This window comes from Amphibalanus amphitrite, unplaced genomic scaffold (genome assembly GCF_019059575.1).
Source record: "Amphibalanus amphitrite isolate SeventyFive unplaced genomic scaffold, NRLGWU_Aamphi_draft 000039F_arrow, whole genome shotgun sequence".
Lineage (NCBI taxonomy): Eukaryota > Metazoa > Arthropoda > Thecostraca > Balanomorpha > Balanidae > Amphibalanus > Amphibalanus amphitrite.
The window spans coordinates 486098-507685 of NW_024881535.1; the positions used below are offsets into that span (position 1 = coordinate 486098).

A 21588-nucleotide genomic window follows, 5' to 3' on the forward strand; every position below is an offset into this window, starting at 1 on the left:
CGTTTTAGTCAAACATTTAAAAATCGTTAGATATCTGCGCTGACGTCACACATTCAGAGGGGTATTCCTAAGCATTAGCCCCTCTGAATCAAAACGCTGCAATTTTGAAATTCAATATTTCCGATTTAAGGCATTTCTCGATGTTGTGAGTGCCGAAACCGGTAATTGTGAGCCAGGGACCCCATTTTGGCTATCTCAACTCAAATCCAATGTTAAGGTGGGAGGGTCCCTTTAAGTTAGCAGACAGCAGTGCTATCATCTGTTCAGCTCTGGGCCTACCCTCCTACAGTCGCACACTGTAAGCGCCCCTCCCCCACCACACTCTGTCTCACTCGCCTCTCGTCGTCTCACAGACTCGGCCTCTACCCTACCGCATGTATTGTTGACGACACGGGTGGCTCGCTCCAACTCGTCGGCTGGCCCAGCCCGGGAGTCACGGAGCAGGCGATCGCACTGCCCTCTGCCGCACAGACGCCGAAGCTGACACGGGTTAGCGTTAATTCCATCAGGTGAACCACCCCAGAAATTCTCGCCGGCGCCGTTACATGTGCGACAACAGCGCGAGCTTTCCGCGTTCAACAACGATCCCGAAACAGCCGTCGTCGATAGAGGCGAGACCCCGCGCCAGCAGAGCGCAATCTCGCCCTTACGAGTCTCGCGGCGGTCGAGAGAGCCCTCCGTTCAAGGCGGGGCAGGAATTAACCTTCGGCGAGAGAACTCAGCGGACGCTCACCGTGCTCACACGCTCACCAGCTCACATCCACGCGCTCACACACGCTCTCACTTGAGACCCCACCCGATACACGCTAGAAGGGACACGCTGGCGCGAGAGACAGAAAGCGAGCTCCAATCAATTCGAGACAGAGGTCGAAACAAGCCACGCCGACCGGTACAAGCGTGTTTGAAAATAGAGCGAGACGAGAAGCGGTTTCCAGCGAACTCACGACGGAGATGACGCAAAGCGCACTGCCTGCGGCGGTTCTCTTGACCGGGCGTCTAGACAGTCCTCACTCTTCACCATCACCGTCCTCACGAGTCCTCAGACTCCTGCGAGAGGAGTCCGTCCTCGCGCGAGCAGTTTCCGAGTCCCAGACCCTCGTCAACGCGCCGACGCAGATGTCCACCGCATCCTCACATGTTGCTTCGATGAGTTTCGCCACCGTCTCTCAGTGTTTCTCGAAGCTTCTCGAGCGATCTCGAGCCGCCGCGTCGTCCCCAGCCAGCCGGGCGGTCGGCACGTCCCCAGCTGCTAGGCTGGACGTGCCCAGGGCGCCGGCTGGATAAAGTCGAGACAGGAGCTAGAGTTGATCCGTCGCCTTCGGCAGAGAGGCGGCACATTCTGCGGCGAACAGGGGCGTGGCGGGGTCAGATGGAGGTCACGGAGAGGTCAAGGCTACGGTCTGGTCACGCTCAAGCCAGGGGCAGGTCAGTCATGTTCACGTCACCGTCACGGTCAGGTCATCTGTGGAGAAGAGTCAAGGTCAATAAGACAAAGGCACAATTCCAGTGATTCAGACATTGCACATCAGAAGGTTATTCGTGGCGTGAGACTTTTCTGGAAAAAGTACGTTTGAAACTGAGAGCTGAAAGACGCATTTTCAGTTACATGCTTATACAAGACGTGTAGCGAAAAATAGTTATAAGAAACCAGGCGAGAAGCTCCACGTTTCGCCTACCACAGAACTAAGCGCCGACCTCGCACGGTCTAGCCAAAGTCTGAACCGCTTCTTTCAAAGAGCATAAAGGTTACAATAACACGAAGTTTTGCACATCAGCATATTGCGGAAGCGCTAACTTTGCACGCAATGATCCACATACTCAAGGAAGATGAGACTTTAATTCTTCCAGAGCATTTGGATGAAGAAGTCGGCTTTGAGCTCATGTGAGTAAAATGTATCGGACGAAAGTTAGCTGCACATGAACTGCAAGAATCGTGCGCAGCGCTATTGCGAAATACATCTTAACCCCCGTAGGGGGGGGGGGGCCGAAACGGCCCCCCCCCGTCCTTTTCGGTCGATATCTCCTAAACGGCTTGAGATATCGCCACCAAACTTTCAGGACCCCTCCGGGCATCAATTTTACACATTGTGACCAAAAATTTTTCCAGAGGCTATGATAGGTTGGCCACAAATGACGTCAGAGTGACGTCATGTTGTCATTTTCGACCGAAAAAAGACCTTCGCGATAAGACCTGTCAGGACTACAGCTTTGAAGATACAGAAAAATGATCGAGACATAAAAGGTGTAGAATTGACAGGGCTACAAAACTGCTATCTCGAAGTTTTGAAATTTTTGAGTTTTGACCCCCAAAAATCAAAAAAGCATTTTTTTGGATATATTCGCCAAAAAATCCAAAAAGTTTTTTGAGTTTCGAAAAGACCGGAATATATGTGATAGTGCCTACCGTCTTCTATCTACATACCAAATTTCAGATCGATACCTCGTTTTTTGGCCAAGTTATAGCGAAAAAACTGTTCAAAAATGATGACGTCAAATTTTCAAACTCAATTTTTGGCAATTCTAGAACTCGTAGAGCAAAACGAAGACCACCATTAGACTCCCCGTGACGAGCTGCATCGAATCGATACCCATTTTATGCAAAAATATCAACTTTGAAATTTGACCTAATTTGACCTGACCTTGACCTGACCTTCACCAAAACATGACCTAGGCTGGCCCCAAGGGCTGCCTAACCCACATAATCGCATTTGTCATGTAAAATGGACCATAAAACATGTATCACACGACACATTCATATTGTGACCCCCGGTGACCTGACCTCGCTGTGACCTGACCTGGTATCAGTGACCTCAGATAGCAAAGTATGTGTTTGACGAACAATGTACCATCGATGGTTTTCAATAAATTACCAATTTACTCGCTTTCACAACACATTTCTTGAATTGCCTGTGAACGGTGAAAATCTGAACTTTGACCTGACCTGTGACGTCATCGGTTTGACCTAGGTCAATGAAATTTGGTCACAAGGTAGTTCCCGGGTGGGGCTATCGAACGCCGTTTGAATTTTGAAAATCGGCCGGTAACTTTCCGAGATCTTAGGGGGGGGCCGAAACGGCCCCCCCCCCCCTACGGGTGGTAGGGTCCGCCGGTAGCCCTACGGGGCGCGGGTTAATTCAGCTTGTTCTGTATTTTGACTAGTGTTCCTCCATACTTATAATTTCAAGATGCCTTATAGGAAGATTCGCTTGACAAATTTTCAGAACAGTTTAATAATCATGGCACATGGAAAACTGCTTAAACAAACACGCAAGTATCTTCTAGTACGGCAGAGTTCTACAATACTTCCTCGCTGCCTCTGCTATTGCTGGCCTTCCAGCCCTCATCCCAATCTTATCCTTTTGTAACTTCCCCCACCCTATTTTTTCCGTTCTCTACCCGCACCCTATCAGTCTGGTACGTTGTGCGGACGAAGGGACGTGATACACAGGAAAACGGATGTCCTCTGCACTGAGCAACTACAGATAGCAGGCCATCGGACGAACATACTGTCTAGTCAAGTTGCAAAATGTGAATCACAGCAGACCCGAGAGGGAAGAGGAAAGAAATACAAAACTATGAATAGAATGAGAGAGCGAGAGAGAGCGAGAGCGAGAGAGAGAGAGAGAGCGAGAGAGAGAGAGCGAGAGAGCGAGAGAGCGAGAGAGAGAGCGAGAGAGCGAGAGAGCGAGAGAGAGAGAGAGAGAGAGAGAGGGAGAGAGGGAGAGAGAGAGAGAGAGAGAGAGAGAGAGAGAGACAGAGAGACAGAGAGACAGAGAGACAGAGAGACAGAGAGACAGAGAGACAGAGAGACAGAGAGACAGAGAGACAGAGAGACAGAGAGAGAGAGAGAGAGAGAGAGAGAGAGGAGAGAGAGAGAGAGAGAGAGAGAGAGAGAGAGAGAGAGAGAGAGAGAGAGAGAGAGAGAGAGAGAGAGAGAGAGAGAGAGAGAGACATCCAGGCATACATACAGATGGACAGGCAGATCCCAGTGCCAAATATCATTAGATGCCCTCTAGGCGGGACTGTCCAAATTTTCCACACTGAATTTGGAGAAGTCTAATGATGCAAAAACGCTCTTCAGGCTTACATAGCAACTAGAAAAATAAACTAACTTGCAAACGTACGGCAAACGAATTAGGAAGTAAGTACCAATGAAAAGCTTGATTCTGTAACACCATAAAAACTAAGTGGGATATAACCAAATAAGAGGTGTCAGGAGCCAATCATTTCAGGATTGACGAAGATCATGAGTTTGTGACGACGCCAAAGACTTGGGAGATCTGGGAAATCTGTCATCTCCGGCACAGCACATTACACACACCGTCATCCAGCAAACTAGCAGCACACAGGCGACATACTGGACGTGGGGAACACCAGCTCCAGGAAACACTTCCCTCCCCACCCTACGAGAGCGACCAGTACCTAACACGTGCCCTGAAGCACACACGTCACCCAGCGGGGGAGGTAGGGGGGGGGGAGGGGGCGAGGGGAACACGTTCCCGAGCCGGTCCATTCATTTGGGCACCCCCCCCCCCGACCAACATGGGTCTGCACTCGGCCAGCGGGCGGTGCGGGACTGTCGAGATGAGCCCATGGTGGACCCTACCAACCCAGTGACCTCCAGCGACACACAGTGACCCCAGTGACCTAAAGCGACATCCAGTGGCTCGTGACATACAGCGACATCTACATAGTGACCTCCAGCGATACCCAGTGACCCCAGTGACCTCCAGTGAAACACGGCGACATTCAGTGACCTCAGGTCACATACGGTGACATCGAAGTGACACAGTGACCTCCAGTGACTACTCAGTGCGACTCTGCAGACCTGCAGTGACTGTGATTCACATGGGCCTATAACGACCTAAGACGGACCGCAGTCGCACATTGAGCGACCCATGGTAACGTCAAGTGACCTCAAGTGACATGAGAAACGACCCTGTGCGATCTACAAAGATGTCAAGAGACATGCCCACAATTCACAATTCACGACTTCCAGCGACTTTCTCCCGTCCATTGAGCGACCATATGCGACCAGCAACCCTCAGTGGACAGCCTGCGACCTCATGCCCGGTGACCCCACAGCCACACGATACCTCAGCGGTACCCAAACCGGGAGCCCAGAACAACCCCGCTGGTTACCGCAGCCATGTGGAGAGCGGGAGGGAGCAATTAGCCAAATGAGTCGCTGTCGATACTGTCACTGGCAGCGCTGGGGGTTCGTGAGGGAGTGGAAGGGGGGGGGGCTGCGGGGGCGGGCCGTCCCTTGGTTACACGTGCTCGTGCGGCTAAGATTGGTTCAGACGGAGATGCATCGACTTAACCGGATCTGGGAATGGACATTGGTGGTGGGAAACAGGCAGAGAACTATAGGAAACTGATCAGAATAGCAGGATGTGGGAAATCAGGAGCGGTTAGGATGACTAGGTATATGGGAGGAAGGAAAGAAGAAAGGGAGGGAAGAGAGACTGTTTATGGTGCATATAGGAAGAAAGAGGAGAAAAGAGGCGACAAAAAGTTGCGAGAGCTGGAAAAACTGAACTCCAGTGCAAGTGATCGATAACCCGAGAAACACGGCTTTTAAGAGATAAGTGTAAATTCATGAAGACTTGCGATAACTCTGCACCCGGTCTCACAAATCATTAGAAAACAGGTTGATGCATAATCTACATGAAGTGCAGAACACCTCGTTGAGCCCAACAGCAAAACAATGCAAAAGAAGAGCGAGTGTTGAGCGGAAGGTTAACAGACGTAATTGGTTGTATTAAGAAAATAACTAACTTTCACAAGCACAAGGCCAAATATAGAAGCCGGAACTGAACTCAGGAGCGGTATCCAGCCTCAGTCCCGGATATCACAAACCTTCAGAGCAGAGAACTACACACCGGACTAGCGAGACGGTCCATCGCGCACAAATCTCGATCTAAGTGACTGAGGAGAGCGGCCACTTTTAGCAGTTCGTTGACCCCAGCCTCCAGGGAGCACCCGAAGGAGGGAGTGTCTACTTCAGGAAAAGGCAGAAATATCGCTGAGCTCAGACGTCAAACACAGCCAATGGAGGAAGGGTTAGAAAGGCAAAACAGAAAACGTAGAAACTGAGTCGATGCTTTCCATGATCATCAATATCAAATATGAGTAAAAGATGAACAATGGTATTACGAATATTAGTAACGCAAAAGGTATGTGCCTTTTACCCCCCCCCCCCCCCCCCCCTTCATACACTCACACAATATACGATAGTTTCCCGCATACTAGAAACGGGGTCACCTGATCTACACGTGGGACGCATCCAATAAGAGACCGCTCGCCCAGGGCGCATAGACCGCCAGGAGCGAGCACTTGCTGTCCAGTGGCTTACATGATCCATATTTATGAATTCCGAGGATTGCGCGATTCATTTCAACACGCCCGTATGATGTAGCGCTGTGCTGGCAGATGAACAAATTGCGCCTGTGCTCTATTTTTGATTCATTATCATGGTTGCGAGAGCTGTTTGCATAGCAATGACCTCAGCAAGTGAAGTAGGAAATGCGCAATGTTTTGAGCTAAATATGAAAGATCAGAGCAATACCACCATCAGTCACGAGTTCAAAGCATGATAAGGAAGGTTATGATGCTGTTTCAAAGCAAAAAAAGCAAGATCTATGAAACTATCAAAACAACTACACATAAAACAAGTTGTATAAAACGATAACACACAAAAAACGACAAAAAAAACGAGACATGACAAAGACAAAGCAAACAAAAAGGTTCATACGATATCAAACAAAGATATACCAGCCAAAGAAACAAAACAAATATGTAAAACAAAAAACAGTAGGGTGAAGTCGTATAAGAGTACGCACTTGTGGATTTCTTGCTCTCATTTGTTTAATATTTGAAGGAAAGAAATCGCAAATAGGGAATATTAAAGTTCATTGAATTAGCCATCAACCCATGGGGCAACGATCCTTCAGCGTAAATGGAAGTGGTCTAAAACTGACATTTTCTGAACCGTTGCACTTGCGTACTCTTACCATATGGGGTGTGTAAGAGTACGCACGCCAGGCGGGTGGAGTACGCAAGCATATGAACACACACCTATGCAGCTTGCACTGTCCAAATGCTTAGCTTCAAACTCAGAAGGCATTTAAGTTAATTCTAGTATCCAAAAAGAAAAACATAAAATAAATCTTTCAAGTCTATAAATCAGGAAATAATCATGTCGTGTGTTTCTAAAAAAAAAAAAATGCACAATCAAAAAGGAGAATAACTCGTATTTGGAAGAATTTCGGGTACGCATCTGCATCACAGTGCTCCATTGATGATATACCTACAAAACAAACGTCATTGAGCGATAGATTAATAATTATATATTTCTGTATATTCGATTTAATGTATAATTCTGCGTACTCTTACCCTCCTGAACAGTGCGTCCTCTTACCGTACATGCAATTTGCGCACAAAACAACCCCGAAACGTTGTGCAAAACTTCGCAAACAGAATATTGCACTGTACAGTATTTCCCCAGATAACCTCACAAGTTTCCCACAACAATCACGGAAATGTACCTCATCTCAACTGCCAAGTATCAAAATTATTGTACCATATCATAATAATATCATAACGCTCGAAAATAATATTCATCGCCTTAAACTCAACAGCGTCGCCGCTCAACGCCCACGTTCCGTTGGTGACATGCACGCACTGGCGGCTTCATGTCACTTCATGAACTCGACAAACCTGCGTTGCTAAGCAACCGAAACAGCTGATGCGTACTCTTATCGCCCGCGTACTCTTACCCGCCCTTACCCTAGGTAGGTACGGTGCACAACGAAAGACAATTTACAAAAAAAAAAAAAAAACACCAGACAGCGGCAAACAAACAATTAAATATTAACCACCGAAGAACATATCAACAACCACCTAAAAACAAACCTAACAGCGACCTCCGTCCTATCCTGACCCGATCCCGACAGTCCTCCGATCGTGACCGGGTCACTATGGACCGTTCCAGGCCCTGTTACTACCCGGCGGTCAGTGTCACAGCTGTGACGTCAGAGACCCCAGGGACACCCCCCACCGGATGGATGGGGCGGAGGGGGGAGGGTCGAGAGGTCGCTGGGTGTCATCAATGATTGGGGGATACAGCGGGTGGCAATAAAAATCAGCAGACTAATTACCAAGTACGAGAACCGTAACCAACTTCAAAACGAAGCCACATGTTGTCAAAATAAGTCCAAAAAATAATATGCTAGCAACAAAAACTAGCTTACAGCCTTGCAAAATTCCATGGTATTGGACTCAAGTCTCAGCTAACCATAAATAGCCGAACTAAGCAATAAGCATGGACATAACGAGTAAACCTTATGGAAATCCACTAACTGAAAAAAATGTGCAAGTTGTTTCAAAATTCCTTCCCGGAAACCTGAGCTAGTTCATGGACTGACATAGGACAGATGCTCGACTCGAGTGACTCCAGCTCCTCTACCAAACTCCAAAATCATTCCGCTATTTTGTGACCGAGCCGTGCCGTACTGACGTCAATTCAGCCAGCTGGAGCCACTCTGTTTATCCCGTGTCACATGTAAAATACCACAGGCGCCGCGGGCAGCCGGGAGCCGGCACCGCAGAGATTTGAACATCAGCAGCCGTGGCAGCGCCATGGGGTGGCATAACGAGTGACGCAATAGCACCGAAATTAATTTAAATCATACATTGATTTCCTAGACAGCGGTGCATCTATGATTTGAAGACACCGTTGAGCATCAGGTCAAATAGAATACAGAATGATTGACACATGTGTGCATAAAAATGGTCATGTTTATACCTAACTACAAAGCAAGCAATTCATGTTAGCCCATAATTTATACCTTACCCCAACCTATAAATAGGTTATGAAATAAACATATCAATGCGCCAGGGGTTTCAGAGGTGCACTAGCATAAGTTCCTAAAACACGGCTAATGTCTAACACTGGCTCAATCAAGTCACGTAACTAGCTGCTGGAAAGCGCTAGTAATCGAAAAAAAAATACCCTGCAACCACGGAGTGTATAAATACCCCCAACAGAGCCTAAACGCTCGATCACCCCCAACTCCTGAGCAAAAGATTAGCCAACTGACCACGTGGATTAGTGGCCAGCTGAGCCCGCCGTGGCAGCGGAGATATCTACACCGCTACCACTGAGTGGCAGGCTTTTCTGGACCTATTTCGGGCGCACAGGGGCGGACGGCGACCTCGGAACAATGGATGGTTTTCAATGAATGAAATTCACCAGCCTGTTTCCGGTGCGATTCAAGAGAAAGCATGCAATGGGTCGCGGCTGTTTCTCGTTCTGATTAAGGTCAAAACAAATACTCATTATAATAGATGAATATATGATTAACTGGAATTGAAACATATATCAGCTAGACATTGTCGACAGCAATTCTCTCTTTCGAAATGACTTATTTATACAAGCGTATTCATCTATGGCAGTGAATGCTGCCTTATTGGTTTTCTTGATGTCAAATAGCAAATAACGCACAACCCAGGCTTGTGTAATACCCTTTGGGGAACAGCTCTGCCACAATGACATCAATACTCCCAATCAACAGAGCCACAATAAGCAAGAACAGCACCAGACGTGGACATATGAGAAATGGCTGACATTGTTGAGCCAAAGAAATAAAACAAGTAAGACAACACACGATGAATTGGGGAATCATAACATAGCAAATACATACGACACAATATACCATGTAACTTTGGACACCGATCACAATGACGAGCACATGAAACTGACAATAAAGCCACATCATTCCAAAAACACAAAACGGCCGAAATTTTAAGGCATTGCCCTGAGCAATTCTTCCTAATCTAATCGTATGTGACACTGGAGACAAACGGACTTCTTACCCAAGGGATCTGGAGTGCATGATCCACACATGGAAATAAATACCTAACCCATATTTCGACACCTTTTTTTAAACCCCACATTTGTTCTCCGGTGAATTTCAGACAAGTTGGTTAGAGACCTTCAAAAAAGGTACAATCACTCGATTTTTCTCAAGTTTGTCTGTCTTGGCAGATAAAGCAATACCAGAACAGGCCTACGAACACACATATTTGATCAGGATCGGACGATTGGACACTTTTATAAGGAGTTTTTTTTCGTGCCTCCCGGAAATTCACGGGAGAGCAGATGTGGGGTTTAAAAAAAAGGTGTCGATTTCACGTGTGTATCGTTACGAGTTTCAGTCTTGACGCCCTCAGAAACTTTCAGAGCACTTCACCTCGCAGGGTTTTCGATAAAATTGCTGTAGCTTTCGATGTGGGATGCCTCTGCTTGCAAGGGTACTATCCATCCTCTTCATATTTTAGCCATATGGGAAATAATTTGATTTGAAACATCAATCAAAGTAAAGCTTTGGGCAAAAATCCACCAGAAGACCCTGCCCCTGGCATGCCAGCCACGGCCAGTACCAGTCCTGTGCTGCCACCTACAAAGCTAATCAACAATGCAGCCCTGCCATCTACATCCAAAAGCTGCCATCTAGGCTACAAAATCGGGCAGGTCGTCTCGCATCCCTTCCTGGTCTGTCTGTCATGCTATACAATACACGAGTCACGAAGCATATTCTCGTAAGTGTTGATAATTGATATTCATGAGAAATACAATCGGTTAGGTCCCATCCCGCCCTATCCCATCGTTCCATCCGTCCCGTCTCACGTCATCCCGCCCCATCCATCTCATCCCATTCCTCCCATCCCATCCCATACCCCATCCTCATACCTGCGTATGGCGTTGTGCTCCCGGCGCGGCGCTGGTCTCGCGGCGATCGGTTCAGTTCACAAACGTGGCGTCATCCAGCTGCTCCTGCTTCTCCTCGGCGCTGGGCGGCTCGTTCCACTTGTGGTGCTTGGCGTGGCTGAAGTTGACGATGCGCACGTGGATGGCCTGGTAACGGTCCATCTTGGGCGGGATCGGACACAGTCGGAACGTTACCCGGTCGTCCTTCAGAGGGATGTACTCGCCCTCAACACTGCCGGGAGGAGGGAGTGTCAGCCGGGGGTATGGAGGACAGAAATATGAGGTGACCAGAGCACCCATCCATTGGTTATGCGAGAGCGGGCGAACGTTTAAGTATAGCGGCGCACGGGAAAGAAAAAAATGGTTTGTCGTGAAAAGGAAAAGATATTACGATTCATAAGCGTATTTTTTGCTTTAGGTGAGAACTGAGAAATGTAATTAACATGCGCGAAAAGATAACTATTGTTATTTAATAGCTGCGCGAGGCAAGCACCAATTGAGTCACACACGCCGCTTACACCAGTGCATTGGTAAGCCGACAGGGTGATTGGTGAAAGTGGATAATGGCGCCACCACTGGGGCCAATAGAGTGTGAGGGATGGCACCAATCACTGGCGTTATTGGCGGGTAGGTACTGAGACGAGAACGACAGAGCAGCCAACAATGTTGAACGGGGAGGACGGGAAAACGGTGATGGAATGGTGGGAAAAGTTGCCCTATACGTGGGCCTTCTAAAGACAAAAGCAAATGCCTCAAAAGGAAGAACAAGCCCCAGCATAAATCACGACTTGATGGGCCATTCTTGTCGGACGATATCTAGGATCACAAACAGACACGAAAACTGTAGAAATTCACTCCACTCTCAACAGAACAAACAGCTAGGGAATCCAGCAACAAACTTCAATGGTTTCTTTTCATGCGGAATGTAAATGAATGGTGGGACGACGAGGACATGGGCGATGAGCGGTATGTGCCCCAACGTGTGTCTCTTGAAAAACAATACAGGAAAAAGTGCCATATCAAAGTATAGCTGAAATGCATGTAGATTCGAAGATCACACCAGCAAGTGTGTTTTTTTTAATGGTTTAGGTAAAGTTTCTCGTGTAAGCTATCAAATGTAATACTCACACTCCAAAAGACACCACACATTCATGAAAAAAACTACTGAAGGTGCACAAAATCATTACTAAAGAGGGTAAAGCAGCATCACAGCAAAATCACCTGTAAAATCTTCACATTAGAGAAACAGGACAATCTGTGGACAAGGACATGCATTATGTACAAAAGTCAGAGTTGCATAGTTATCGGACGGCAGGACATTCCACATCAGCTTGGAAACGCGTAAATTGGACAATATGTCACAAGCAAAGCGATTCTTCTGACACAAGAAACGCGTTGACATTGAAGGACAAAAGCTGCACAAAATATTGTCTAAACAAAGTATGCACAAAACATCGCATCCACGCAAAATGTGCAGAAAATGAGATGAGCCATGCAGACCTTCATACACAGAAAAATCCTAATCCTGAATTAACAAAAAATTCCACAGATGACACGGGCAGCCCACCAACTTCTGGCCCCTTCTCCGCCACCTCTGACTATGTTTGTCATTCATATTCCATATGACCTATGGCCCATAACATCGATAGCACGAATCGGACCATCTATATGACTGTTGGCCATTCCATTATGACTCGCGGTACCGATCAGCGTTCATGACTCCGGCTATTATGACTCGCGCGTGCCAGTCGATAGGACTCGCTGTACCGGCCCCCGCGCGTGCACGAGCATCGATCGTGCACATGGCACGGTCATTGGCTACGGTATGTAACCACGAAAACGCTGCGACTAATAGGTGCCTGATGCCCCAGCCAGTTCGGGTTCAGCCGACGAAATACGGGCGAACAAGTTCTATTCAAAGATTTAGAGAAGAACAGATGAAAGCAAAATGGGTTTTACGAGCTTTTCAAGTGTTAAATAAACACCATATTTTCTGCATAACCAATTTCAATTACAATTGCTATAGGGTTGGTGAAACTAAGGGAGAAAATGTACTCACTTACTTATAAACAATTAAGGAACAACAACAATATATACTCGTATTGCCAAAAGATAAATTGGCATATAAAAGGCCATAAATCGAGCACTGCGACATTGGGTGCCAGACGCCTGGTTTCCAGACAGAGCAATCCACAATGTCGGAAAACTCCGACCGGTATCGATTTATGGGCACGGACACCAGTTTTGTAGTCCATCTGGTCGGCAACAGCACTGAGCACAGCAGGTGGCCAGCCCCGCGGATCAATTGCCTAAAATAAGATTCAATGCTACCACCAAGCGAGTTATCCTCCAAATATTGCCATCCCTAGCGTACATGTATCTACATATATAGCTGATAGCAGTTTCTTTGCCCATAGCTTTCCTGACTAGTTACGTGATATAATTTCTATCCGCCTATTGAGCGAAGTTGCACACAACGCTGGTTCGGCATTTATAACCGCACTATCAGTGATCGCGCGCTATCGTACCGTCACTACGTAGGCGTGTGTAGAGCTGGCGAAGAGGGCTGATGTTTGCAGCTGTTTGAAGGAAAGGACGGGCGGAGAATGAAACCGAGATTCAACGCCAAAGGTCAAAATATAAAAAAACGCGACTCGTACCAATAAACAAAAATACAACTTTCACGCGCAGCCATCACAATCAATAAAAAATCGATATCACAAGCGTGCCGCCATCACCTACCACATATCCCGTTAAGCTTAGCTTACACCAGCCAACGCACTCGGATAACACTAAACAGCGGTGTAAAGAGAGTAACTCATTCGGAAAACACCGTTCGACGGTGTAAAAAAAACGAACACCCGTAAACTCACTCTGAGACGTGGCAGAAGATGTGCTCCTTGTTGCCCTCCGGCTTGTCGGGTTTGATGAAGCCGTGCCCCTTGGTGCGGCAGAAGCTGAGGATGGTGCCACTCTGGTCCGGGTTGCGCATGCCACGCTCCGACCTGTACGGGTACAGAGAATAGTAGGGGTCAGTCAGAGGTCATGGTGGGGCGTGCGACCTGCACAGGTAGAGGGAACAGAAGGCGTCAATAGAGGGTCGCAGTGGGGGCATGGAGGTGGCAGGGTTACTGCGATACCGTGGGTCAAAGCAGGGCTAGCCATTGAATCCCATGTCATTCATAGCACTGGATGACGTAAAGAAAGTACACAAATCAGTAGCGAAGTAGCGAAGTCCTGGGCCATTCACAAGGGCGCGACGGCTTTAGGGCAAGCCACCGAGAGTCACAGGTCAATACAAGGTCAATGCTGGGGTGATCTATCATACCACAGAAAACTAGGGTCACAATCACCAGTCAGTTATGTTTCTGAAATATCTTTGGATTGTACCTTAGTTTATTAGTTTATTCATGTTTATTCAATGTGAAGGAAACAAACAAGGCAAAGTCATTTGATAACGAATCCCTAAAAGTCTAAAAACATCCAGAGCTTCACGGAAAACACTTCCAAATTCACAGCAGTAAAAACTACGTTGCACAACTAAGGCCACCAAGCGTCGACCCACCGACGGAGCCTGATAGAAAAAAAAAAACGAAGCAAGGATGAATGACAGCGAGGGTCACGGATGACGTCACCAGGTTGTCATGGATAGGTCACGACCATGACTCACGGATCAGTCACGTCACGACCCATGGTCTAAGCAAAGTCACCGAGTCAATCCCGAGTTGGTTCTCAGAGAGCACAGGTTCTCAGAAAGCATCCATCGAGTACAGTTATTCTGGTCATGAATTTAGCGGCGCGTGTTGTGATGCGTGCTACTGAGCCGGCACGAACTCTGCCGGCGCAGTCAGCTGACAGCTGTTGCCAGCCGCCGCGGCGCCGGCCGGCGCCTGATGGTAGGCTGTGCCGCCCGGCAGCTTCCGGCGTCCTTGAGTAAAAAGTATTGTTGTGCAGTCGTCAGCCGGACTCAATACAGTTCACATCGGGAGTGCGCGTGTGCATCTGGGGCGGTGGAATCGCGACGATAATTAATTTGCTATCGAACCATTATTAACGTAGACTTAACCCGCGCACCGACGGGGGGGGCGGATATCCGCCCCCCCCCCCTGAGGTTTTTCGCGAATAGCGGGAAAACCGCGGCGCGTAGCGCCGCGAAATTTGGTATGACTATAACCTCATCAATTTTACACATGGTGTGCAAGTTTGAACCTCCTACCTTTTAAGGTCAGGTCACCAGGTCACTTTGAATGACCCAACCTCGTCACTTTTTTGCAACTTTGTCACCGTGCCAGAGCTACAGTAGATGTCGGAGGCCTTTGAAACTCACAGGATATTATTAGGTCATTAGTAGCTACAATTTGTATATCTCGGAATTTTGATATCGGTGACCTAAGGTCAGGTCAATTTCGCGACCTCCCCATTATAAGTCAATGGGGGAAAAATCAACTCCCTGTTTTTACCACTAAAACGGGTCGGAATGGCCCCATATACCATACATGACTTCATATACGATCAACCTTCACTACCTTGAGGTCTGTTTTGCTGTTGGGCAGCTGTGAGGTCATGTGACGTCATCAAAGGTCACCAAAGGTTTTTGGCCAATAACTCCGTACAGGAGCAAGATACAGACGCGTGGATGGTCTCATTGTGTTCAGCTCGTCAAGACGCATCGAATGATATACATGATGACCTCGAGGTCACGTGACCTGAGGTCAACCTTTGACCTTGACCTTTCGAGGTCAACATATATATCATTCGATGCGGATTGACGAGAGGATCACGATGATGCCCTTAGTTTGTTCCTATCTTGACTAATTCGAAAGTTATTCGAGAAAAACTCTCTCCATATCTAGCGCCGCCATTTTGACTTTTTCGACCCCTGTGACGTCATCTTTGACCTGACCTGAAAATGACCTTAGTAAAAATTGTAGATCTTGGCCGTGCGTATCCGATGCCGTTTACCGCTTGTCGCTATCTTGCTTCGTTCTTGAGATCTCAGGGGGGGCGGTCATCCGCCCCCCCCCCGTCGGTACGAAGTTGGCGCAGACCCCCGTCGGTGCGCGGGTTAAATGTAAAACCATAACATGGCGCGATCGGTATAATTTATTTTTTATCGTTAAATATAGCATTTTTTCGTCGGTTTTAACGCGCTTTTCTCGCAATGACGGAGGAAGGCAAGCCGGTAGACCTGGGAGCCCTCACCCAACTCCTCGCCCAGCAACTGGAGCTGGCTCAAGAAGCTCAGCGGCAAAGCCAGCAGCGGGAGGAGCGTATGGTGGCCGTAATGGAACGGATATGGGCCGGGCCGGCGGCAGGGACCGGCGCTGCAGCCGCGGCGGCTACTGCAGCGGCAACCCCAGCCGATACGAACGCAGCTGTCAATCTACCGCCCAGACTGCCGGCATCAGCGACTCCCGCTCCACAGCTGTCGTCATCGGCGTCACTGAAGGAGTTTGAATCCTGGCGACAGAAATTTCACGGCTACAGTCTGCTGACTGGCGTCAACAGGCTAGCCCAGCCCGAGCAGAAGGCAGCCCTACTCGCTCTGCTTGATGATGATTGGACCAGGGTGGTCAGGTACGGCCTGCCGATCCCCGAGGACGCTGACATGAACACCATCATCACTGCGATGCAGACGCATCTGCGCCGCCAGCGTAACGTCATCATTGATCGGAGAGATTTTTACATGCGAGTACAGGAAGCGGGTGAAACAGTGGACGATTTTCTCTGTGGACTGAGAGAGATTGCATCGTTCTGTGATTTCTGTCACCACTGCCAGGACAACAGGTTCAGAGATCGAGTCGTTGTCGGCACGCGAGACGAAGAAGCACGCCGCAGAATGTTGGAAGAGCCGGATCTCACGCTTCAGAAGGCAGTGGATATCGCCCGAGCGTCAGAGAATGCCGCCTCCAACAGCTCAGCCATCCGTGAACCAGCTGGCTCGACCCTGGCGAGGGTCTCTCAGTACCAGCGCAGCCGCGGTCGCCCGAGAGACCGGTCGACAGAAAAGACGTGCCCCCACTGCGGTGGTGAAGCTCACCGTAGCGCCGGCGACTGCAGGGCCGTCAAGAGGACCTGCCGAGCCTGTGGCAAGGTAGGCCACTTCGCGTCTGTCTGCCGCGGTCGCAGCGCCAGTCGCTCGCGCGCTCCGGCGGCGAGCACGGACCGGACCCAGCGGAGGTCCGATGGAGGCAGACGCGTGTCGCTCGTCACGATGCAGACGCGAGCGGCATCTGCACCTGCTAGACAGAGAGTGGACCAGCAGCACCGAAACTGCATGATCCAAGGCCTGCATACGACGCGTGCTCCGCAGATCCAGATTCTGCTGCATCGGAGTGACGGTGGCAGGCAGCAAACGACATGGACGCCAGATACAGGCGCTGAGGTGTCTGTAATCTCTCAGGAGGCAGCGAAGCAGATGGGCATCAACGTCAAGAAGCTGACGCCGCCCTCTGGAAGCCTGTTCGCAGCAGACGGACGAGAACTGCCCTGCCTGGGAGCGTGCCAAGTCGCACTGCAGCTGGGAAGCATCAAGAGGACGATAGCCGTCTCTGTGGTGAAGAAGCTGCACAGCTCGCTGCTGTCGTGGCATGACGCTGTTCGACTGGGAATACTGCACAAGGAGTTCCCACAGCAGATCCGTTCTGCTATCTCAGACGAGGAGGAGACCTCCAGACCAGCTCCAGCAGTCTGCTCCCTGAGGACCATGCCAGGGAAGAGCAAGATACCCCGCAGAGTGGTCAAACGAGGCTCTGCTCCTGCACTTGAAGACGCCGGGAAGGCGCAGAAGGCGCACCCGCTGAAGCCGACGTGGGATGAAAGCAAAGGCGTGCCATCAGCTGAAGAACGACGGAAGCACTTCTCAGCGATGAAGGAGGCCTTCCCACGTGTGTTTGACATCACCTCGAAGCTGCGCAAGATGTCCGGAGGCTCAATGGCCATCGAGTTGACTGAAGACGCCACACCAGTTGCCGTCTCCACAGCTCGCAGTGTACCATTCTGCTGGCGTGACGACATTCGGCGCCAGCTAGATGAGCTGCTGGAGAGTGACGTGATCGAGCCGGTGGAGCATCCGACCGAGTGGTGCCACCCCATCGTGCCGGTGGCGAAGCGGTCGCCGGACGGCACGGTCTCTGGCTGCCGTCTGACGGTCGACCTCACCAAGCTGAACCGATTCGTCAAGAGGCCAGCGTACCCAGTCAGGTCGCCGCACGACGCTGTGGCCTCGATCGGCAGCGGTGCAAACTTCTACACGAAGCTGGATAGCAAGTCTGGCTACCACCAGATCCCCATTCGCGAGGAGGACCAGGACAAGACGTGCTTCATCACGCCATGGGGCCGTTTCCGCTACAAACGTGCCGTCATGGGTCTGATCTCGTCAGGAGACGAGTACAACCGAAGAGGCGACGCTGCTCTCGGTGACATCCCTCAGACATGCAAAGTCGTAGACGATATTCTGGCGTACGACTCGAGCTACTCAGCTCACCTGGAGCACGTGTGGAACATCCTGCAGAGGTGTGACGACCACGGGATGACTCTGAACCCAGACAAGTGCTCCTTCGCCGGGAATGAGGTGGAGTTCTGCGGATTCAAGATTGACCAGACAGGCTATACCGCAGACAACAAGAAGGTGCGAGCCATCGCGGAGTTTCCGCAGCCGGCGTGCCTCACAGACCTCAGATCGTTTCTCGGTCTCGTGAACCAGCTGGGTGACTTCTCACCAGACGTCTCGGCCACCGCCGAGCCTCTGAGACACCTCCTGCGACCGAAGAACGAGTGGGTGTGGACGCCGCTGCACTCCAAAGCCTTCAGTGATGTGAAGAAGGCGCTGGTCTCGCCACCAGTCCTCGACTTCTTTGACCCGCGGCGCCGGACAGTCCTGGAGACCGACGCCGCTCGCCTACGAGGGCTGGGTTTCTGTCTGCGGCAACAGGATGCAGATGGACGATGGAAACTGATCCAGTGTGGGTCTCGTTTCCTGACCGATGTGGAGTCCCGCTACGCCGTCTGCGAGATTGAGATGCTGGCAGTTGCATGGGCTTGTCGGAAGTGCAGCATGTACCTCTCGGGCATGCAGCAGTTCGAGGTGGTCACAGACCACCGACCGCTCGTTCCAGTGCTGAACTCCAAGAGCCTCATTGACATCGACAACCCACGACTGCAACGACTACGGCAACGTCTCACGCCGTTCAACTTCGTCGCTGTCTGGCGGCAAGGGAAACTGCACGCGATCCCGGATGCGCTCTCCCGGGCACCGGTGGATACTCCGACTCCAGACGACGAAGAGGCGGAGAAGGAGGAAGCCCACCAGATCGCAAGCCTGATCGCCAGGATCACCACGGCTGATCCGACCGAGGAAGACTCACTGTTCCCGGACGCTACTCTGCAGAGGGTTCGGGCGGCGTCTGAGCGTGATGCAGAGCTCAGCGCCCTCCGAGACGTGGTCTTGGCTGGCTTTCCAGACCACAAGTCGCAGCTGGAGCCGACGCTGCGGCCCTACTGGACAGCTAGAGACCGTCTCACCGTGGACGGCAGCCTGTTGGTATGCGGGCAGCGACTCCTGATTCCTCAGAGTCTGCGTCGGGAGACGCTCGAGCGGCTTCACGCCAGCCATCAAGGTGTGGAGCGCACCAAGCGTCGGGCTAGACAAGTTGTCTACTGGCCCGGGCTTGACCAGGACATCGCTAACCTCGTCGCAGCGTGCAAGTCCTGCCAGATGTATCTTCCGAGCCAGCAAAAGGAGCCGCTAGTCTCCGAGGCGGTGCCAACTCGAGTCTTCGAGGCCGTCTCAGCGGACTATTTTTCGTGGGCTGGTCGCACGTATCTTGTATACGTAGACCGCCTCTCTGGATGGCCGTTCGTCTTCCACTGCTCTGGAGAGCCGTCGGCGAAGGACCTGGTGTCCAGCCTGAGGGTCGCCTTCGCGGCCACTGGGGCACCCAAGACTGCGAACGGACGGAGGGCCGCAGTTCGCAGCCCGTCACACCCGCGACTTTCTGCGACGGTGGGGAGTGACCCACGAGATCTCCACTCCGCATTTTCCTCAGTCGAACGGACATGCGGAATCTGCAGAGAAGGCAGTGAAGAGGCTCGTGCAGAAGGTCAGCGACCGAGGCAACCTGGACAATGACGCGTTCGCGCACGGCCTCTTGGAGCTGCGGAACGCGCCTCGGGCCGATGGTCGCTCGCCGGCCCAAATTCTGTACGGTCACCCGCTGCGCTCTACCGTGCCAGCCCACCACCGAGCGTTTGCCGAGGTGTGGCAGCGCGCGGCAGAGGAGTGTGATGAGAGAGCAGCCGCTCTGAAGTCCCAGACCGCAGAGCGCTACGACGCGGGCGCCCGCTCGCTGAGACCTCTGCGCATCGGTCAACAGGTTCTCCTGCAAGATCCGAAGACTGGTTTGTGGGACCGGACAGGCGTCGTCGTTGGCATCGGCAGCCGCCGAGACTACCTCGCTCGCCTGCCAAGCGGCCGCACCTACTGGCGGAATCGACGATACCTCCGCCCGCTGCGGCCGATGGTGACCACGTCACCCGATGGCAGCCGAGACGCCATCACCGAAGACGGCAACAGCGGCCGGGTCAGCGCCCGAACCAGGACCGCCGACAGCGGGACCCCAGTCGCTGACAAAGTCCCCCGCAGCCGCCCTGGCGGAGCGACCCCCGCGCCTGACGCCTCTGTGAGGCGCAGCAAACGACATCGTCGACAGCCTAAGAGGCTGACTGTGACTTGGTCGGACCCAGTGTACGAGTTCGTGTAGCCATCGTGCGCTGACACGCGTTGGTGCGTTTGTGTTTGTCGGAGGCACCGTTTTTGTTCTTGAGACGTGTTGTCTCCCCCACGTCTGGGGGGAGGTGTTGTGATGCGTGCTACTGAGCCGGCACGAACTCTGCCGGCGCAGTCAGCTGACAGCTGTTGCCAGCCGCCGCGGCGCCGGCCGGCGCCTGATGGTAGGCTGTGCCGCCCGGCAGCTTCCGGCGTCCTTGAGTAAAAAGTATTGTTGTGCAGTCGTCAGCCGGACTCAATACAGTTCACATCGGGAGTGCGCGTGTGCATCTGGGGCGGTGGAATCGCGACGATAATTAATTTGCTATCGAACCATTATTAACGTAGACTTAAATGTAAAACCATAACAGCGCGACGGCGTTGCGGGGTAACCATACACTTTAAGGCCAACAACAGACGGCGAATATACTGATATGATTTCAGCAACTTGGGTAAAGTGCGGCCGGAATCGTTCCTGACGCCCAAATAGTAAAGTAGTACCCAAATAGTGTTTAACCGATATTTCGGTACCTACGAATACTTGGATGGTGTACATCCGCCAACACATGGTCTCGGGTGGCTGTTGGGTTTCTGGTGACGACACTTCAGAGCACTTGGCCGATTAAAAGCTCGTTTCGCCTGATCGCAGTCCAATATGACGATTGAAGCTAAAATAAGAACACAAATTGGATGAAAAGATATATGACCTTAGCAGGGACAACGGCGAAAAGCTCATATCACTGTCGAGTGTCGATTGCATTGCGTCGAAAACTTCAACCAGACAGCTTGACCAGACAGTAAAGTTCAGTAGGTGAGCTGACTAGGAAAACTTTTAGGCACAACCAGCCATTGCTACCTCACACATTACAAACTAGGTACCGATCAACCCGTGATCGTGAATCGTTGACAATGAAAGAAACTTGCGCTACCGTTTCTAGTGAGCTGAACTTCACTACCGTATAAAATCAGATACAGTACCAGTAAAACGCCTTTTGGGCGAAGAACGAGCGAGCGAGATAGTGAGCCCTGCACGTGCGGATGGGCGAGA

The 21588-nt window shown here is 50.8% G+C and overlaps 1 protein-coding gene across 1 annotated transcript in view; it reads right to left on the reverse strand.

Moving 5' to 3' along the window:
* Nucleotides 1-360: 360 nt before the first annotated feature.
* Nucleotides 361-21588, reverse strand: part of LOC122373972 (cold shock domain-containing protein CG9705-like) — a 48823-nt gene continuing 27595 nt past the window's right edge. The window contains exons 3-5 of the mRNA XM_043352447.1: nt 13648-13779; nt 10757-11006; nt 361-1339 (exon numbers count right to left, since the gene is read on the reverse strand). Coding sequence (XP_043208382.1) covers nt 10808-11006; nt 13648-13779 — 331 coding nt within the window. The 3' untranslated portion in view covers nt 361-1339; nt 10757-10807. The remainder of the gene's footprint in view (nt 1340-10756; nt 11007-13647; nt 13780-21588) is intronic.